The sequence below is a fragment of the Nothobranchius furzeri genome, chromosome 19, assembly GCF_043380555.1.
Source record: "Nothobranchius furzeri strain GRZ-AD chromosome 19, NfurGRZ-RIMD1, whole genome shotgun sequence".
Lineage (NCBI taxonomy): Eukaryota > Metazoa > Chordata > Actinopteri > Cyprinodontiformes > Nothobranchiidae > Nothobranchius > Nothobranchius furzeri.
In genome coordinates, this window is record NC_091759.1 from 10,678,550 (window position 1) to 10,699,898 (window position 21,349).

The 21,349-nt window shown below is 37.2% G+C and overlaps 1 protein-coding gene across 1 annotated transcript in view; it reads right to left on the reverse strand.

The window, feature by feature from the left end:
• Positions 1-10,801: 10,801 nt before the first annotated feature.
• Positions 10,802-21,349, reverse strand: part of LOC107394580 (glutamate receptor ionotropic, kainate 5) — a 323,717-nt gene continuing 313,169 nt past the window's right edge. The window contains exons 20-22 of the mRNA XM_070547633.1: positions 18,978-19,106; positions 13,231-13,352; positions 10,802-12,612 (exon numbers count right to left, since the gene is read on the reverse strand). Of these exons, the coding sequence (XP_070403734.1) occupies positions 11,842-12,612; positions 13,231-13,352; positions 18,978-19,106 (1,022 nt within the window). The 3' untranslated portion in view covers positions 10,802-11,841. The remainder of the gene's footprint in view (positions 12,613-13,230; positions 13,353-18,977; positions 19,107-21,349) is intronic.

The window sequence follows — 21,349 nt, forward strand, 5'->3', positions numbered from 1 at the left end:
AAGTCCCAGAGATCCAGGAGCTGCCCCAGAGCACAGGGACCCCAAGGAGACCGTGACCAGAAAAGCCCCTGCCCCCCTCGAGAGGCGCAGAGGATCGCCCCGGGGTGGCACAACCAGCAGCCGGCAGAGTCCCGGGAGGTATCAGCGGCAAGCCCATAGGTCCGCCCGCAGCCTCCCACCCCCCAGCCGACTGAGCCTGGGACCCAGCAACCCGGGGCCCAGGGGCGACCACCCCCGCTGGGGACCCAGCAGGGCCCAGGGACCCAGATCCCACCAGGCAGCCACTGGGATTGATCAGGCAGACGGCAAAAATCTTAAACCCCCCCCGGGAGCCACAAACACTCAGGCAGACCAAGGCACCACACTCCACACCAGGTGTGGCAGGGGGAGGGGAGACGAAGATGTATAGCATCAAAAGAAGTCCCAGGAGAAGGGAGAAGACAAAGGCCCCACCTGACATATACAGTCATACACAAACACAGTCACACACTCCCTCCCTCATGCTCACACATGCACATACAACCAAAGATTTACAAAAATGCACGCCGGACACCCACTCATACTTCCCATACACACCCCATTCACTCTGGTCCTGATACTGCTGCACATGGGGTACAACCATTACCGGTTCCCAGAGTTCGACCCTTTCTGCTGGGGTGCTGATGAGCAGGATCCTCCGCCCAATGCTGAGCAAAGCAACCCACCACCCCAGACCCCAACCAGACGGCCAGATCTCCTCCTAGCCTCCAGCCCCGTGAAGCCAAGTGACAACAGTGGATGTGGCTCTTAGGGAGCCATCTTGTTGTGTCAGCCTGCAGCGTGCAAACTGGTTTTTGACTCTATGTCAAAAGAGATGTCGCAAGGATGCTTGTTCCAAATTGGCTGGTTCGGAACTCCGCTAGAAACTGAATTACTCGGGAAGTAGCTCTTGTTTTATTAAACTACTTTGTTATGATTTCTGGCCAAGTTTGGCAAATCATAAATTGACAAGTTTCTGGGTATTTACCAACATCCCTAAGAAAGCGACATCCTCCTCAGATACAAAGATGTTTATAACACTGTGAATGAGAATGGTTTAAAACACTTATGTGAGGTGAACCTGAACCTTAATTTGTATTTTTTGAAGATGAATATGAGTGTAGATAATGATTAACTTGTTAAATCAAACACTTACTGATCATAAGATTTGCAATGGATCATTGTAAGAGCAATATTGATTTCACCTTCATTGATTTAAGCACACATTATTCAAACATTTCATTTAAAAATCTTGTTCATTCAACCATATGATTGATGAACTTATAAGTTGTAAAGCCTTGTAAGATTTGTGTAGATTCACTTTTAGAGTGAAGAATCCAGCTGTCTGGGGCAGAGGGAAGGGCTTTTGTGGGAGACCTTGACAGTTTATTTATGTCTGCGATGAAGAACAATAAGTGAGCAAAAGGTTGACGTGCGTCTGGATCCTCCAGATGGTTTAACATTGACTTTGCAACTCTGGTGTGTATTAAAGGTTATGCTGTGTTAATTAGATGGTGAAAAATGACCCTTTTGATTAATAACACAAACATTGTAACTTTTTGTGCTGTTTAAATGTTTAGACCACTAAAAGTTCCTGTTTAAATAATAATCAACACACATTCACATATTTAAACAATTTCATTCATTCATTTTATTTATAAAGCACATTTATACATGGCCAAGACCGACCAAAGTGCTGTACACTGGAATAAGGGTGGAATAAATAAAACCAAAATGTACGAGTCAGAAGTAATAAAAGTAGGACAGTAACAACTATAAAATCAACGATAAATAAAGTAAAACAAGTACTACATAGTAAGAAGCCGACTAGGCAGAATTAAAAGCCAAAGCATAGAAATGAGCCTTCAGGCGTGATTTAAAAACAGAGAGAGAGGGGGCCATTCTCACTCCCAGAGGGAGTTAGTTCCAGAGACGAGGCGCACAGATTGAGAAGGCCTGTTCTCCTTGTGTCCTCACCCAAACCCTTGGGACCTGTAACAGGCGGTAGTCTGCTGACCGAAGAGCCTGACCTGGTATGTAGGGGTGAACCAGCTGGGTTAAGTACAGAGGTGCATAAAGATAAAGGGGTTTAAAAATAAAAAGTAAAATTTTAAATTGGATGCGGTAGCACACCGGTAGCCAGTGCAGCTTGGCCAGAATGGGAGTAATATGCTCCCTCTGTCTGGTATCCGTCAAGAGGCGGGCTGTCACATTCTGCAGCAGCTGGAGACGCACATTTGAGGATGAGGTAGATCCATTAAAAAGGGAATTAGCATAATCCATGCGAGAGATCACAAATGCGTGGATTACTGTGTGCAGGTCGCATCTATTCAGGATGGATTTCATCTTTGATAGCCGTTGTGGCTGGAAGAAGCAGGATTTAACCACCTGGCTAATGTGAGAGTCCATCTGCAGCTCTGGGTCCAAAACTACCCCAAGGCTAGTGATGGTTGGCTTCGCTAAGTTGATAAAACAGGGAGGCAGGACAGGGCTAACTGCAGTGGGAGAGGGAGGGACAAAAAAAGAGCCTTCAATTTAAACATGTTCAGATGTAAAAAGTTATTTGAAAGCCATGCCTTCACTTCATTTGAAACAGTCCACAGCCAGTTGCACTGGATCTTGTGGTTTTAATGAAACATAAAATTGGCAGTTGTCGGCATACAAATGGTAAGACATGCCATGTTGCCTAAAATTAGCTGCCAGAGGAAGGATATAGAGATTAAAAGGAGTGGTCCCAAAATAGAGCCCTGATGAAAACCACTTGAGGGAAACCAATTTAAAAAAATGTCTTTCCTGTTTTTGTCAATGTTCTAGAGGATGTTAAAAGTCTAGGTTTCTCCTTCCTCAGCTGTTTTATGTATCCCACACATCTGACTCAGTGATTCAGTCACATATTCAAAAACTCAAAAAGTTTTGAGGAAGCCAGTTTATAACCCCCTGATGTAAATTGGGTGTGTTGGAGCAAAGCAACACTTAACCATGCAGGGTAATGACCTTTAGTGAAGAGTTGCTCTACAGAAACTGAATAATTCATTATAATTCAGTTTTCATATCAATCACACATGATGCAAATTTTAAGTTGACCTTCACTTTTCATTTCCAGTATTTGTGCTGAGCTTGAACCCTTGTAGGAGAAACTGACCACTATCAGACTTCTGAAAACACGTCACAAGCAGAAACACTTTCCACATTGTCTGACTCCTTAAAACAGTGGTTCTTAATTATTTTCAGTTGTGCCCCCCCCCCCCCCCCCCCCATTTATGGAAAGAAAAAAATGTGCCCGCAAACCCCAGATTGAAATTTGATATAGAACCAGAGAAAATTTTATTATTAATCTTTACAAACCAATGTAAGTGGTTTCTGGCACCACAAATCTGAATATCTAATCAAATTGAGAAATGAGCTACAACAATTTCAAGCTATTTCAAAGTTCAGTTTCAAAGTCATTCAAAACCTTTTTGTTAACTGTAAACATAGCTGTCCACTAAAACGCCTAATTCTTTTTCTTTTTTTTCCTACCAACATTAAACAACAGTAATGACATTTTAACTTATAACTAGAGCTGAAAAGTGCATAACATTCACACAGACTTTTTCTTATGATTTTGAGTTCAAAAAGCCTTTAGCTTTGAAACTTTTTCTAACTGTCGGTTACATCAGTTTCGCCACATAAAATACTATCCTTCAAAATAGTTCATTGCATGTTTTTCTGTTTTGAATGAAAACATTTAGTTTAACTGGTGGAAAAGTCCAGGGGCTTGTTAATATAACTGGGGTGTAAGGTCTCGAGTGTCGCTTTAACTTGTTAGGCTTCATACAGTCAGCTGCCAAAGTTTTTAGGCAGAAAATACGAATAGGTCTTTCTTCATTTTCGACCGTGTTCACGGTAAATCCAAGCGCTACGTAGCTTTCGTCATATTTTCTGTTTTTTTTTTTTTTTGCCAGCTACTTGCCTCTTGTACCTCAGCCGATTTTCTTTTCACCGTCATGAACTTCTCCATCTCTACTCCTCCATCAGCGCTCTCACTGTGCCCACTGGGGCACTCGTTTGTGTGTGTGTGTTTGTGGTTGGTTTTCTTCTGCTAGGTTAAAGGGCACCTTATTGATTAGTTAGAGTGCTGCTCCCACCTAGTGACTGGGGGTTGTTTAGCATTCCATTTTGAACAAATTATGCTAAAAAAAATGAATTCTCCTTTGTCTCACTACCCCCCCCCCCCCACCCCCCACCCCAGATATTTCACTAATTGAGAAATACTGCCTTAAAATATTGTGAATCTAATAGGCATCCAATAATTAGAAGGGTTAGTTTTCTTCACATTATCTGGCTGTGATGAATCACTTGGCCATCAGTGAGTCAGCGATTTCCCTTGCCACTTTTGTTTTGTCCCTACTGAGATTAGATATGTGACTGATGTCTGCTTGCATCACACATTCATCACTTCAGAACAAGAAACAGAAGCAACATGTCTCTTTAAAAGTTGCAAATTAAGTGAAAAATTTTTTTAATTAGTCAAAATAAAGTTGCTTATGTAAATGCCCTTATGGTAAGTTAAACAAATCTATCTGGATGATAAGATAAACCAAGATGAAGACAAGATAAAACAACTAACCATAAACTGTTAAACTCCTCACAGCTAGTTTTCATTTACCTACATTGATTTGGTAACATTTTGTTCATATATATATGCTAGTTTTTGACTTTGTGACATATATTTCTTTATCCTTTGCTCAAAATCTAGTTTTTTAATTGATCTGCACTGCCCTCTGCTGTCAGAATACTGCTAAAACAAACCCATACAAAAAGAGATGCAAGCCACTATTTTACATTTTAACCACAAAACTGTTACATTTGAATGGCAACCTTACATGCCAGCAAAAGAATATTTTAGCAAAAGATTTGATTTAAACAAGTCATAATATCTCTTAGTTTTCATATGGGAAAAGTGTTGTTTAACCGCTTTTTTTTTTTTTTTTTTTTTTTTTTTTTTTTTTGCTTTTAAAAGCAAAAATGAATCAATTGATGCAGTCATGTTTGGGGAGAATAAAAAATTAGTGCAACATTTTTAGTTTAAGAAATTTTAAAAGCAATTGCATTAATGCATAATATATCAGGGTTTATTTTATACCTACTTTAAGGCGTTGATACAAATAAATAGATTTTGGTTTCTTGCTAACCAATTTGAGTTGCACATTCCCCCTACATTTTCCCTTTTCTCCAAGTAGCCTGCAATCAATTTTAATAGATATACAGATTTTGTCTTTTCTTTTGTTGTGTTTTATGGGGCAAATGTCTGAACACAGCCCAGGACCTTTTATGCATTTCTTACATCTTTTAGATATTGTTTTTTTCCTGCATGTCAGTTAATTATAAATTTGAAGAATTTTATGTTTAAACTTTTTTTATGCTTTGATGAAAATAGAAATATTCCTTGATCTCACCTTCAGCCTCACATCTGAGGCATGATCCTGTGAGCTTTTAACATCAAAACGTGTTTAGACCAGTTTAGATTCAAAAGGAAGCTCACACGATGTGGAAATGTAGTTGAGAGAGGTACCAAAACAAGCTGTTTTTGAAGATTCAAATTTTTTAAATGAAGAAACGGTTCTTGTTAGGCAGTCAGAAGTTGAAAACTTGTCAAAGTATCAACCAACGCTTCTGATATTTATGACAAGGAATGACAAAAGCACACAAACAAACAACTAATAAAAAAGTTTTATATATATTGTAGCGTATTACTACATACTAGAATCAACACTGTTGCTATCAGTTGTTAATTCTGAGAATGACCAAGCACATTAGCATATGAGCTTATATCATGTATAAATATCCAAGACACTTATATAATCTATAGAAGTTCATACACCAACCTGTTTGGTCTATATTTAATCCAAAGATTAATCAACTGGTGGAACTATTTGCATCTCAAAGTCAATAACTCTGAAGGAGTTTTTTCGTCAGCTGGTTATAGTTGCGTTTATTCAAAGCTATTCTGTCAGCATGACAGAACAGCAGGTGGAGATTAGGGTGGCCGTTTCCTTATCCTCCGGTAATGGTGGTTGGTTCACGAACTGAAGTTAAAGCTGCTGGAAAGTTAGTTTTAACAAACTCCTCAGAACACGCCCACTCTCAGAGCAAGAAAGCTTTGGTCATGAGTCAAGACATGTGACGGCAGATTACCTTTACTCTGGATTAGCTCTGTGTTGGATGGAAAAGGTGGAAGTTGACCTTCTGGTTACTGAACACCATAACCGATTATCAACCATAATCATAATTATACCCAAAGCATAAAAATTAATTTCAGTAATTAAAAATACATTTATACTGAACCATATGATTATTTATGATAACAGTAATAAAGTCAAAGAGTTTATTAAAATTATTATTTAAATTATTATTGTGAAACTTTAAGTGTCCTTCTGGGATGGAACAGCAGCCATCATGACTCCTGGATTAATCTGCAGAACCAAAAGTCACAGTCTGACCCAGCTTGACCTAGCTGGGAAAATGTGACCTTTGTCACAAATTAGAGGACCTTCATGATGCTACAACACACACACACACACACACACACACACACACACACACACACACACACACACATATATATATATATATATATATATATATATAAAATAAGGAAATAAAAAATATTTAACATAACCCAATAATTAATAAAAATAACAACAAATTGCAAATTATCATTTTAGCACTAGAAACTTTGTAGAAGAAGGACATTATTCATTGTAGGTTTTAACTAAACTGTTCAAATCAAATCAAATCAACTTTATTTATAGAGCGCTTTCACATGGCCAGAATGGACAAACATATTCATCTTCATTCTTTCCTTTATATTTCCAGTTGATCTTTCTGATCAAAGCTATACACATTCTTCTTCTGGCTTAGGTAAATGTCCATTAACTGAAAAATGAGTGACTTCCAAGTAAGTTGATTTACATTGGTTGATACAAACACCATCACGCTGGCTGAGAATAGAACAGGAAACTTCACTGTTTTGATATTGTTAACACATCCAGCAAACATGTAGAAAGTCAAATATCAGAGAATATTTGACAATAATCTCACAAAGTTTATTTCAAACAATAATTGATTTTTTTACATTTTTAAAAATTTAATTAAGAAGAAAGTCTTTGTGTTGAACTAATGAACATGTCTGTTCCTAGAAGGGAAAATCACCAGAATTTTATTTAAGCTCAGGCACTGCCACTGACAACTTGAGTCATCATTCTAAATCCAACTACTTGCTGCCATTGCATTTTTAATGGGGCGTGCTTGGGAATTAGCTTGCGTGCCTTGAGAGTAAGCATCCCAGCTCTAAAGTTGATCTTCACCCATGTATGTCAAATTTAACATGATCAGGAAACAGACAATCCATGATTTTGGAAACTGTTTAGGGATGCTGCTATGAAAAAAGCAAGGTGCAAACTGGAAAAGCTTCTGCAGCTCACACTTCAACAATGGATTATGAAAGAACAGAAAAAGCAAGAAACAAGCTGATTGCCTCCTCTTTTTTTGGTATTGGTTATAGAGCCCAGTATTCTGTGACTCTGAACCACTGGCAGTCAGGGGCTTGCTGTTACAGAAAAAAAGGCTGGCAGTGAATGAATTAATACAGCTGGTAAAAGGTGAAGAAGAGATACACCTTATTTAGATAGACTCTTTTGAACCAGATGTGCTACAGCAAAAACCCTATGAACTCTATTGGTTCCCAAACACCCTCATCAAGAAACATTTCAATGGACAAAAAAATTATACATATATATATATATATATATATATATATATATATATATATATATATATATATATATATATGACAAAACATGAATTATTATTTGTTGCCAGAGTTTAAGGATGTTTTCCTCTATGTATCCATTTTATTTCATTCACAGACTGAAAGATGCAGATCAGTATATTTTTAAATACTAAAATAAAAACACCTAAAATGTTCCAGCGAAGATAGGTGCTTTGAGAGAGGAGCAAAGGAAGTCCAGTTGCCTTCATTCAAACCTCTTTAGATTCCAAGAAGTCATTCTGACTATGTACCCAAAATTAGGTCAATCACGGTGGTGTAAATCAAGGCTGAAAGAAAAAATAACTTCAACAACAGCATGTTTGGTACAATGACTTTTAGTTTTTTTATTCCAAATATGTTTCTATATTTTGAACATCAGAGGGAGGCACCCCTTCTACAGTGACCCCACATGTCAATATCAATAATAATAACAATAACATCAGAATCATTATAATCATATTTTCTGACATCGCTGTCCTGCTGAACGGCTGAGCACTGCTGGTACAAATCTCATGAAGGGACGGAAAAACTAAAAATGAAAGCCAAACATGGTGAAATGTGAAACAGAACAAGACACACACACCTGTTTGTATAACCACGTTTAAAAGGTAATTTAAAACAGCATCCATTCCAGGACCCTTTGAATTTAGTCTTTATCATGAAACCCTGAATCTCAATCCTGAATTAGCTGTGAAATTCTCATTAGCTTTCACAGAAATAGAAATGAAAAAGAACACACATGCATGCACGCACGCATTCACACACACCTACTTGTATAACTACATTTGTGAGGTCGTTTGAAAACAGCATCCATTCCAGCACCTTTTGCATTGAGTCTTTCTTGAAACCCTGAATCTCAATCTTATATTAACAGTGAAATGTTCATTAGAACATGTCACAGAACCAGAAACAAAAGAACAAACATACTCGTGCACACACACACATGCTCAAGCACACACACACACACACACACACACACACACACACACACACACACACACACACACACACACACACACACACACACACACACGCAAACGTTTATTTGTGTGACTTAACTTGTGAGAATATTTAGCAATAGCAAATATTCCAGGGCCCCGTCACATCTACCCTTGACTTTCAAACCCTAAATCTGAATCGTTAAACCAGTGAAAAATGCTCTCTCTCACACCCAATCTTAAACTCACTAAAATGTATTTACCGAAAAGTCCCATTTCCATCAACAATTGTCTTGTCTGTTGCTGCTGCACTAATGTCATAATTTTAAAAGCAAAAATGAATAAAGAATTAACTAAACTAAAACAAAACAGGCACTATTATTCAAAATATTTCACTTGCGATTTTTACAGTTATGCAATCATAACCAAAATAGCTGATGTAACCGTTATGTATTCGGACATTCACCAACAGCACTTTTATAACAAGTAGTTGGTCACTAATTTCGTTTTAGTGAATCTTGAAAAGGTGGAGCAATTAATAGTTGAACTGCAACAACAGTGTGTTACAATTAAATCCTCTTGACATCAGTTTAGAAAGAACTTTAGTCTTTGTTAACAAAAAGAAATAAAAAAGATACAAGCAGTCCTCAGATTAAAGTAGCTGAAAATACAATCACAAATTTTGTTTTATATTTATACTTTTTTGCTGTTAGACCTCCCAGATTACAGGTAAATGTGTGTACAGTACAATGCATCAGAGTTCCAATGATCCACAAAATCTGGCAAAAAACAGCATGGATATTGACCTCAAATTGATGTAACTGCACTGAGGTAGTTCTTCATTTTTTAATGACCTTTAGATTGTCAACCTACTAGTAAATGTGTTTATTTACTCTCTTGTTTTATAGTTGCTGTTTTTATCCCTAAATGCATTTTAAAAAAACCAAGAAGGCCCTGTAGCTATATTCAAATATTCTAATAATGAATTAAAAGTTCAATGATTTTTTAAATTCTAATTCTCACAACTAATAAATGTTTTGGTTTTTAGATATATGCAAATGAAAAATGAACTATATTCACATAGAACTGTTCATATCTAGGCAGCTTTAATTTGTGGGCATCACTTATTCATATCTATATTGGAAGAATGGTTTTCAGAAACAATGGTTTTGTAAAATGTTATTCTTTTTATGACAATAAAACACAATATTTATAATAAATGCTTTTGTGAACAGGCATGCAATAAGCCTCCTTCATCCAAAATCTGGGGTTGTTTCCAAATGTGGCATTAGCATTTGGAAGCAGTTTCACTTTTAGCATGAGGTCAATATAATACTAGCATCAGTGCAACCGGAAGTGCTCATTCTCAGGCAGCAATACTGAAAAAGAAAGAATAAAGAACTTATTTCAAAATTTAACAATCTTTGTTGCATAAAAAGTAGACTATAAATGTTAGATCTAGTTTCTGTTAACACATATTTATGTTTAAATTACATCTTTGAGTTTCTTATGAGTTCACTTGCTGATTTAGTTTTGTGACATCAAAGTTATTAAATAAAAGTTAATTTAAAACTGCCTTTGTGAAAAACTGGGAACCTCAAACATGAAGCCTTTGCAAATTAAGTGTGTAGTGAAAAATTAAAATAAAGTATTGTTTCCATCCCTAACTATAGTGGATGTTTACAGAACAATACAATTTGAAATATTTGTTTGATGGCCTGTCAATTGTGTGTGTGTGTGTGTGTGTGTGTGTGTGTGTGTGTGTGTGTGTGTGTGTGTGTGTGTGTGTGTGTGTGTGTGTGTGTGAATGAGTGAGAGATAGATAGATAGTGATAGTGAAAGAGAGAGAGAGAGATTTTTTTAAGTTTACATAAACGTCTTCCTCTTAGAACTAAGGCCGATTATATATATATATATATATATATATATATATATATATATATATATATATATATATGTGTGTGTGTGTGTGTGTGTGTGTATATATATATATATATATATATATATATATATATATATATATATATATATATAAAACTGTATAGTATATCTATTGTGGCAAGCAAAAGCACTGTGTGGAGATTCTATTTGTTTTTGAATGCATATCATAAAACAATATACAGATTTAGTGAGCAGAGGCCCTAACGCCTGTTCTTAGTTTGAAAACAATGACTTATTCCTTGCAAAACAGAATCTAAAATGGTCTTAAAACACTAACAGGAACACCAAGTCCTGGTTGGCTTGTTGATCTTAAAATTGTTAAAGTAGACAAAATAAAAAAAAAAAAATTCCCTAAACTAATAGCCACTTCCAAATTGTCAGCCATTTGCTGTCATGTTCTTGGATCTTCTACAGTTCATTTTTCTTAAGAAGAACTACCCCAGCACAGTGTTTCACACTCAGGTGAGTAACAGTGGTATGTGTTTCTTGTTTTTAGATCACAGCACCAGTCAGCAGGGGTCTGTACAAACAGCAACAGTGTTTAAAAGAGCTACATCCTCCACAGACATCCAAAAAGAGTGACAGAAGACCATGATAACTGTACAGCTGCTCTGCTACCACGTGTCTGCATGTAGGTCTTCTTTTCTACAAACACCTGGTTTGGCATTTAAAATTAAACAAACAAACAAACAAACAAAAACAAAAAACTGAGTACTGGTAAACTCTGTTGGGTTTGTTTTGCTCAGTCATTTTTCTTAAAGTGTGATGAGTAGCCGAGGTAAGAGGTGGAGTTCTGCTTCTAGTTCCAGCAGCTACTTTCTGTTTGTCCTTTATATGCAGTGTTGCAACCCAAAGATGCCAAACACTTTGGTAGTTGAATCCAGAGTTTAGTGTCTGGTTAATACTCTGTCCTACAAAGTCAGGGTGCTTTAATCCAACCACCCTTGTGTTCAAGTTATTAGTGTCATCAACTGAGCCATAGTGGCTACATTTAAGTAACAGACCCTGCAAACGGGTCAAAATGGTTTCTTCCATCCACCTCTGCTGATAGGACAGTTTGGACAAATTCAGCTTAGTTGTTAGGCCTACAAATAAAGTTCTGAAAGTTTAAATATCTCAATGTGTTTATGCTCAGTCGTGACCCCCAAGTAAGTCTGTTTGGTGTATTGGTGTTTTGGATGGGGGTATCGGCCTGGGTGGAGGTGCTGGTTTGTTTCTGGCCTGTGGTGGGCTTGCTGTCCCACCATCACTGTCAGCTCTGTCTGTTGGGATTGGGGGAGGAGGTGGGGGTAGTCGAGGCAGTGACATGGAACCATTGTGGAAGTGAAGGTGGTGGTGGGGATTGTGACGATGATGATGGTGACCTGTTGCTGCCAATGAAGGCGGTATACGAGAGCAGGAGGAAGCGGAGGAGGAGGAAGAAGGAGGAGGAGGTGGGGGAGGTGTGAAAGTTGCTGGCCTCAAACTTTGGATTCTCCGACACTCCTGGCAGATGCGGACATGGCTGCAACTCTGCAGGAAGCTGCGCGGCGGGGCAGGTGGGGCTTCCAGGGCCGATGCAAGAGGAAGCGGAGGAGGGGTACTGCTGGTGGCGTTGGCACCTAATGGGTCCTGTAGAAGCCTTTGTGGGCCGGGGCCCAAGTCAGGTCCTGCTCCTAAGCCACCCCCAAGCCCCGCCAGACCTCCTGTCAGTGGACCAGCACCACTGTAAAGTTTTCCATTGCTGAGACGCATCTCCCGAACAAGACGGATTGGACGAGGGCCAGCCAAAGCCAAACGAGATGGGTGACGTAGAACTCCACCCCCAGTGCTACTTAAGGGTCGTCGCCGACGAGAGCGGGAGTTTTTTTTACAGGAAACAGCATTTCGAAACTCTGTCAACATTTCCTGACAAACAGAGACCTGAAACACATCAGTGAGACAGAACACACACTAAAATACAGAAAACATTGTCAAAGAAAACGTGAGCCTTGAAGCAGTGCAGACAACTCTAACCTTACCCATGAGGATTTTTTAAAATAAATTAAATTTTTTGATTTTCCAAAAAGGGAGATATCATATTTCAGTACTGAAAAAGTTAAGTCAATGAACATCCAAACTTCTGGATAAAGTTTGTTTTGATCCAATTTTTGCATTAATTCCTCACTTTTGTTAATTCAAGTGTCCATGCATGTTTGCACCCAACAATCTGCCCGTTGAACACAGCCAAACAGAAAATCTAATTAATGACAGATACATAAAACTAAATGAAACTCGAAATTACATACAAGATCCACAGAGGGCAAACATAAACGCTGAGGGACAAAATGACCCCAGTAATCCATACTAATAGGCATTTTAATTAAAATAAATTGTTTATTGGAATGTTGAGTAAAGTTAATAGTTAGCTGATCTTTTTATTAAACAATTATTTACTGCTTGATGTTTTAACACACGTTGTAACATGCTGACCAGCATAAATGATGGATTTTATTTTGGGAGATTCTTCAGGTGTAAGGATGTGACAGAATAAAAATGTACCTCTCCTGTCTCAGCAGAGCGACGAGTTGACCACAGAAACTCCATGATGGCCACAAACACAGCGACAATAAGACCACAAATTAAGACCACAAAGATGCCACCAATATTCTCCATCCCAAGACCTAGACACACACACACACACACACACACACACACACACACACACACACACACACACACACACACACACACACACACACACACACACACACACACACACAAGGGCAAAGAATTGATTAGACAAATCAGTTGTTCTTCTTTTAGTAAACAATTTCTAAAACTATTGTCAAATTTTGCAAGTAAATTAAATGTGCATATCTTGCTTATGCACGGCAAGTCAATGTTTTACAGTGGTTCTTGAGCAGAGTAAAAAAAAAAGAGGAATCCACAGTTTATACTGGTAGGGTGTTTGGCAGTGTGGGAGCTGTATTTGTGTGTTTCTTTCTCTTCAGCAAATTCGGTTTGGTGCCTTGAATTATTTGTGAGGAACAGAACGTTGCATTGATCTATTTTAGCGAAAATAAAGTATCTCTAATTCTGCCAGGGGAAGAGAATACTTTTCATTTATAGTTTAAGTTAAGATGTTTTTGACTTGCATATTTAAAACAATTTATTTTAAATCTTATATGCAAATGAAGCATTTAGCTCCACATTTGCAATAGTTTCTTTGACTATTATATCATATGTTCTTGCAAGTTTCAGAAATGTTGATAATATTTGCAATAGATATATTTTTTAAATAAAGACCAATAAATTGTATAGCAAAACGTTCTTTTAAAACAATTTATTGATTAATAACACAACATTTAAATATTTATCCTATATTTTATCTAGAATTTAGAAAAAGTTTGCACTTGACTCTGTAGCACTTAAGATATTTCACCACTTGACAGAACCTTAAAAGTACTAATCTTATTAAAACGGTTGAGGTGTTAACTTAAAAAAAGTAAATCAAACTGAAATATTTGCATAACTTGGAATAAAATATATTTTTATTCTCTTTTAATAATTTCACATAATCCTATTTAAAAGCTGTCATAGGTTTTGTTTATTGTTTTTACTTTTTTAATCTATAAAGCACTGCTTAAAAAGTGCTTTTAAAAAGTTGGAATGGATTTAATTGGTTTGGTTTTTGACAATAATGGAGAAAATCTCAGCTCTTTCAACTAAGATTTACAAATGAATGAAGCAGCTTACCAGTCCACATTAATGTCTGCCATTAACAAATGCAACTTTAAATTATATCACTTAGATCTAAAATCTAAATTGGAAGTGTGCAAATGTATCTGTGACTTTATTCTGTTCAATGTTTTCACAACAAAATTATAGGTTATAATTCAAAAAATTTGAATATCATACAAAAGGTAATTTATTTCAGTAATTCTTCATGTAGCTTTTTAGGAAATGTCGACTCAAATGTTCTTTCACGTCAGCTGCCATTTTAACATCTTTAATGTTTTTATTCTTTGATTGACACTTAAAAAATTACAAGTGCTCTATCAGGGATGTTTATTGGCTATGTACTCTCTCTCCCATGGCATTTAATGTAAAACAGGCTTCATGGGTATAATATATTATATAATATACTATGTTGACTCTTTAATAATCTCTTGGTGATCTGAGGTCAATGGGCACACTTCCAGATGAATCTTACAAAAGAGCTGAAAGTGGCTAACCTGCGGTTTTTCTTTCCTGGCATTTGTGAAAATTTAACATACATCAGAATATCCTTTTTGTTACATGTAAAAACAAATTGATTCAACTAGTGCACCATACAGACAGTGTCAGAGTAGATTCTGCCTGCAGGGCAAACTCAGATCTTCTGGTGTGTAAGAGACACCAGAGCTAAGTTCTTTCCTGAGATGTTTCATCAACCGAGTGCAGGTGAATGGAGAAAGAAGGATGCTAGCCAAACTATCATCACTCACTCCTAACCCATGCATTACACTGTGACAACACTGAAAAGCCTCTCCAAAGGACAAGCTGTGGCACCAGAAATATGTGAACAACTGATATTCTGGATTCTCACTCTCAGCTGCTCTGAGACTCAAAAGTCTTAACCGCTTAAGCACAGCAGCGAGCATAGGAACAAGGACTACTGGTCCACTGCACAGGCATTTGCTCAGTAAGTTTACTGTTGTAAAAGGAGGAAAACATGTTGAAATTATTTCTCCAATTGTATGCACAGACACACCAACACAAACATTTGTTTACTGTGCAATCAGCAACTAATACAAACCTGGTTTGTTCTAATGGAACTCTAACGGCTTTATTTTTTCAGACTCCACGCAATCACAAGTTTTCATCATTTCAGAAGACATTGCATTAATTGTAATTTACTTCCTGCAAACAACGTGAAACCAAAGGGAATGTAACTCTTAAACATATAAATAAGGTTTTGTCTCCAAAAGGAAATGATGCAGTTGTGGATCTATAGTTGAAAACAGAAATTCAAATTCTTGTTGTGAATTTATTCCTCTGCTCTGGCAATGAAGACAGTTATAAAAACAGATGACAGAAAGCAGCAGATCGATACACAGGCTGAACTAACATTCTTATTATGATCAGCTGCTGAAGACTAAATCTAAAGGGAAAAAAGTCAATGAAGATAAGCCATGTTGTCTCATTATAGTACAGAGCCGTATCCAGGACTTTTAAAATGGGGTGGCCCATGTGGGGCACTTGTTTATGCATGGGTGGCACCAATGGTTATGCTTATTTATTTATTTACACAATTTGTTTATTTATTTACTTTCTAGTGAATTTCGGAGTTTCACATTGCACAATCACCATTTTTTTCTATTCATCTTCTAGTTTTGTGGTGGTTAGCAAGTCTCTTCTTGATGCATTATTGCCACCAACTGGAGTTGATTGGGACTCAGTACTATTTATGTGAATATGAAAAAATAATAAATAATATTAATACTACAGAAATGTTCTGTAGGCCTGGGCTAGAAGACAATGTTAAAGGTGCATGCTACCACACACTATTTTTGGAGTTTACAACTCAAGCCTTTTGTCGACAATGTAAAATAAATTTAAACTGGAACTCAGTAGGGTGGCACCTGGGGTGGCCAATCAGATTCTAAGGGTGGCATGTGCTACCCCAGGTCACTCCCTGGACACGTCCCTGTTATAGTAGATGCATTGGATGTAAAATAAAATTACTTCCATTGCTATATAAATGTGATCGTGTGGCAGGGAGAAAAACAGAAATTAATGTATGAAGGAAAACAATACAGGTTGAATTTTGGGAACATTAGCTGTGAAATGCTGGTCTGTTTAATTATTGTTGATATGATTTTTAAAAAATCTGGTTTGTAAAAAAGATTTTTCTATTTAAATAGGAACAAAGTTTTCAGACCAAATCAACCATTTGTTTAGTCTTCATTTCATCAAATGTAACAATTATAGTATCATTCAAAATTCATATCAATCTACAGTTTTTTATTATTTCTTCTATAAAGCAAACAAAAATGTGGTTAACAGTGGCAGCTCATCCACAGGGGACACCAGGGGCTGCCCTCGCTTACGTGGAGGAAAAAGAAAAATCTAAAACCTACCCCCCCCCCCCCCACCCCAAAAAAAAAAAAAAAAAACTACATTATAAATACATATAATAACTATGTTTTTCTTGATTTTGTGTGCTGACATGAAATCTGAATTACTTACACATTTTTTCACCATAGGTGTCATTTTAATCGGGGACATGTCCCATCAATATTTATGATTGAGCAATTTGTCTCTACCCGGCGAGTTTGCTCAGATCACAATAAAAACCTGATGTGGTAATTTTTCCAGAAACAATCTATTACCTACTTTTGCTCTCTGCAGTACACAAATAAATAATGTAAATGACTGCTATTTTTTACTACTAAATGTTTCAGTCATGGTGTTTCAAGCTCACTGCCAACTTAAAAACTATAAGCAATTTTTCTTTAACACGTGTATATTGCATTTAATCAATAATCCTCTTTTCTTTTATACATGTATACTTCATTTCATTAACTCATTCACTGCCAGCCGTTTCCTGATCGCTAACGGCCTTCGCTGCCAGCGTTTCTCACCGTTTTTACTGTTTTTTAAGAGTCACAGAACGTTGCGCGCTAGGATGATGTCGATGCCAAAACAAACAAAACAAAGCGGAGACTCACCTCTTACATCAGGAAGAATCCGTGTGTTTCGAGCGTTATCCGTTCTTTCATAAGCCGTTGTTGAATTGTGATCGGCAGACACTTTTCCGGTTCGCCCCTCACTTTTTTTTACAGGAACGGCCCAAAACAATCTCCTAACACATGGATGTGCTGCTTCCTGATCATGTGACGTATGCGGATGAAGATCGGCTTCAGGGCTGAGATGTTTGTTCTCTCAGCGCGGGGGCTCGTTCTGATGCTCAAACAGTAAAAAAAAAAATGCAAATGACGACTTTAGTCGTCATTGGCAGTGAACGGTTGGATCTTAAATGACGACTTTAGTCGTCAATGGCAGTGAATGAGTTAATAATACTTTAAGTTTGAATAAAAATAGAACCATAATTATGGGGAAGGGAAATAAAATATTGTGTTGGAATTGTAATCACTTTCCAATTGTTCATTGAATAATTCTAATGAATGAAAAAGGGGAAGTCTTTTTTTGCACATAGGACCATTAAGAATTTTTTTCTTTAGCTGCCACTGTGCTAAACACAATTGCAACCCAACCGCCAAAACCAGCCTGTTTGAGTTTATGTTTAGAACCCCTATGTTCCTAAACAGGACTCCATGATATAAAAATGTTCTGCCTGCCACACTGTCTTCCCAAAACATACTCTTTTACCTCAGAAAACCTTTTTATAAGCACATGGCCATGTTTCTCAACAGAGCATCTGGCAGCATCCATCTTCCTGCAAAATGTTGACTCTGCTGTAACTGGGCTACATTTTGACCTGTTAAACTCTAATTGTGCCACATTTTTAACAACCTCACCATCTGTCACAGCAGTTAGGCTCACATTTTTTCAGGTGGAGAATTCGCCTTAAAACTGCTATCTGAATAGTAACGTTTGCACATATAAAAAACATTTTCGGTGATACAGTCTGTCACATTATTTTAGTTGTGATTGTGGCACAATTTCCTGAACATTAGAAAACCGATGAAATGCATGTTTGGATCCACCTAATTCTATTAGTTTTCTGTTCTCATCTAACACACAAAGTAGCCACATTTTTTGCCTTATTTTGCTAACAGTTTTGGCCACTTCTGGTTGCCTTCACCGAAATAGGCAAAACTTTTAGCAAAGTAAGGTAAAAACGTTACTAATCTGTGTGTTAGATGACAACAGAAAACCAATAGAACATTTTTGGATGTTTTCATCCTCTTTGGGGGACTAAATGTCACATAAATGAGCAGCATCTAAAAGATGCTTTACTAGATTATTTTTTCCGGATGCATGCTTTATTAGCATTTAATGGATTACTATTATTTTCTTGGAATTTGTGTGAACATTAAACACGTGAAACTTTCACAATTTTTGCATTAGTGATGACTGAATGATAAAAACGCGGGAAAAACAAGATTGTGAGAAGAAAGAACAAATTAGTATCATTAGTCAACTCATAGTTAGCCTCTTCTTCTACAGTTGCCCTAATTGAATCACAGACTACGGATAACATAAAAAAGAAAGAGTTCAGATTGTTATGCTTTCCAAGCAAACATATTTTTGGGGTGTCAAATACAAAAAGGTGGTTATATCCCTGCTGATGAACCCACCTTTAGCTCGATGATCCTCCTCTTTGGGGCACTGTCCTCCCTCCCACCAGCGCCTCTTCAGGATCTCCAGTCTGTTGCTCTCCTGCATCTGTAAAACCCCCAAGGTGATTTCATCTCTGTATGGAGAGCCTGAGGAAGGAATAAGATCAGTATAAATCACTAACTCACTCTGAAACCACATAAAAAAAAATCAGAGTTACTTTTAGCCCCCCTTGCTGCCATTAGGTGAATAGCTTTGGGTTCTTTCTCTTAATTTATTTATTTTAATGGCTCATGACAGAGGATTTTCAGTTTCACTCACATGTTTATTTCAAAGAAAATAGATTGAAGAACATCACCATATTGACTTAACATATCCTCCACCTTTGAAATTTCATTTTATCCCTGAATGTTTACAATGTGCATTTTCTAAAAAGCACAGATTAGAAATAATTCTGTGTTCCAGAATATTTATTGGACATTTGTAGTTTCCTTTGAAAAAGACTCATGACACGAAATTGGAAGGAAAAGTTTATTATCAACAGTGTTGGGCAAGTTACTTCAAAACTGTAATGCATTATTTATTACTTGTTACCCTCATTTTAAAGTAATTCATTACATTACAATATTACTGATTTTAAAATGTAAGGCATTACACTACTTTTGAATTACTTTAAGTTACTTTCACCAGTACAACTTCAATATGAATCTGGTAATGTGACGCTCGGTGAGCTCATGACATATATGTGGAAAGTGATGTGGTGTCTGAGCTAGGATCGCTGTTAAAAACAGTCAGATATAATAACAGTGCTTTAAAATGATTGTTTATTAAATAAAAACAACAACAATCTGTACTCTCAGCACGCTGCCATCTTATATTAACTGATCAGGGAGTGAGGTGGTGGGGGCTCCAAGCCTATTTGCCTTGGTCCCCAAATGCCTTGATACGGCCCTGGATGTGGGACTGACTTCTGGGGTAATCTGATTCTATCACATGTATAAATATTAAATGCTTATATATTATTGCTTTTCGCTGGTAAAAATGTGTATTGGGGATAAATCTACCTACTTTTTTCTTTTTTTCTTGATTTTATTTGAATAATTTCCTGCCCTTTCTCTCTCTAACCTTCCTGCATGCTGCATGTTTTCTCCGTCTTCCAGAAAAAACAGTTTCCTAGACTTACTACTTTCTAACGATCAGCCATAGGGATCTTCACATGTGCAGCAGTAATGAGTTGAAATCACCGGGGCACAGATTATGAACTCAGCTGAGGCAAAGCACGTCAGAAAAGCACAAAATACCAGAGAATATGCGCTGATATGAACGATCGCAAGTGAATTATTTTGTTTTAGTGGAGCGATTTTGTGAATGTTGCAGCGGCCGCGTGCAGGACGCAGCTGAGCCGTTACCGAGGCGTCCTCTCTGCCTGCAAAGCTGAGTCCATAAATGACGTAATATATGCAGATACTGGATCTTTCTTCGGGTTTCCTGCAATTTGAATTTTTAAGGAACACATCTTGATTCTGGGTTTAAAAATGCATTGTAATCACCGCGTTACTGACAATTGTACCGAGTAAATATGACCATTTTCTTTCCCTGTAATGCCTTACATTACCACATTACAGCAAAAAGCAATGCATTACAGTAAATAATTACTTTTGTACTGCATTACTCCCAACACTGATTATCAATTGTCCTTGGAGCAAACAAGCTAGAAAAGTGTTCTCACGGTTGTTAGAATCACTATGCATAGGACGTAAGTTTGAGTCCTATCTATTACAATAGCTTCAGTTAATGGCAACGTTCAGACCAGACAACTGCTTCTGCTAAAACTCCTGTGTCATTTTACGCTATTGGTTAGAGCGCTACTTGGATTGGAGTACAAATCGTTATTTGAGTTCTAATCAATATTTTTAAAGCTGAATACCAATTCAGTGACGTGTTCTTAGAAATGGAAAAGATGCAAATCTGTACCTGCACTCTTTACACAAATCATAAATGTTTGTTTCAGTCTGGAGTGTCATTTTACACCAAAGGTTTGTGTTTATGTGCAGCGAGCTGCAAACGGTCAAACTAAATATAGGTCCTTTAGAAAGAGAACATTGGTTCTGATGACAGGTTATTATGCAGAAACACTGCACCAGCAGCTCGTTCCCCAAGCAATACATGTAACAGTGAAAGAAAACGTTCACTTCAAAATTAAATAAAATGTGCCTTGGATTATAAACAGCTTGTGCAAAGGCATTTCTTAACCGTTTGTAAGGCCAGCATCTATGTTTAGACACTTCCTTCTTTTTTTGCCTTTTTTTTTTTTGTAAATTCTTAGGCCCAATCCCAATACTTGCACTGCACTCTCTGGTCTTCAGCAAAGTGCACTTGGAGGAAGTGCACA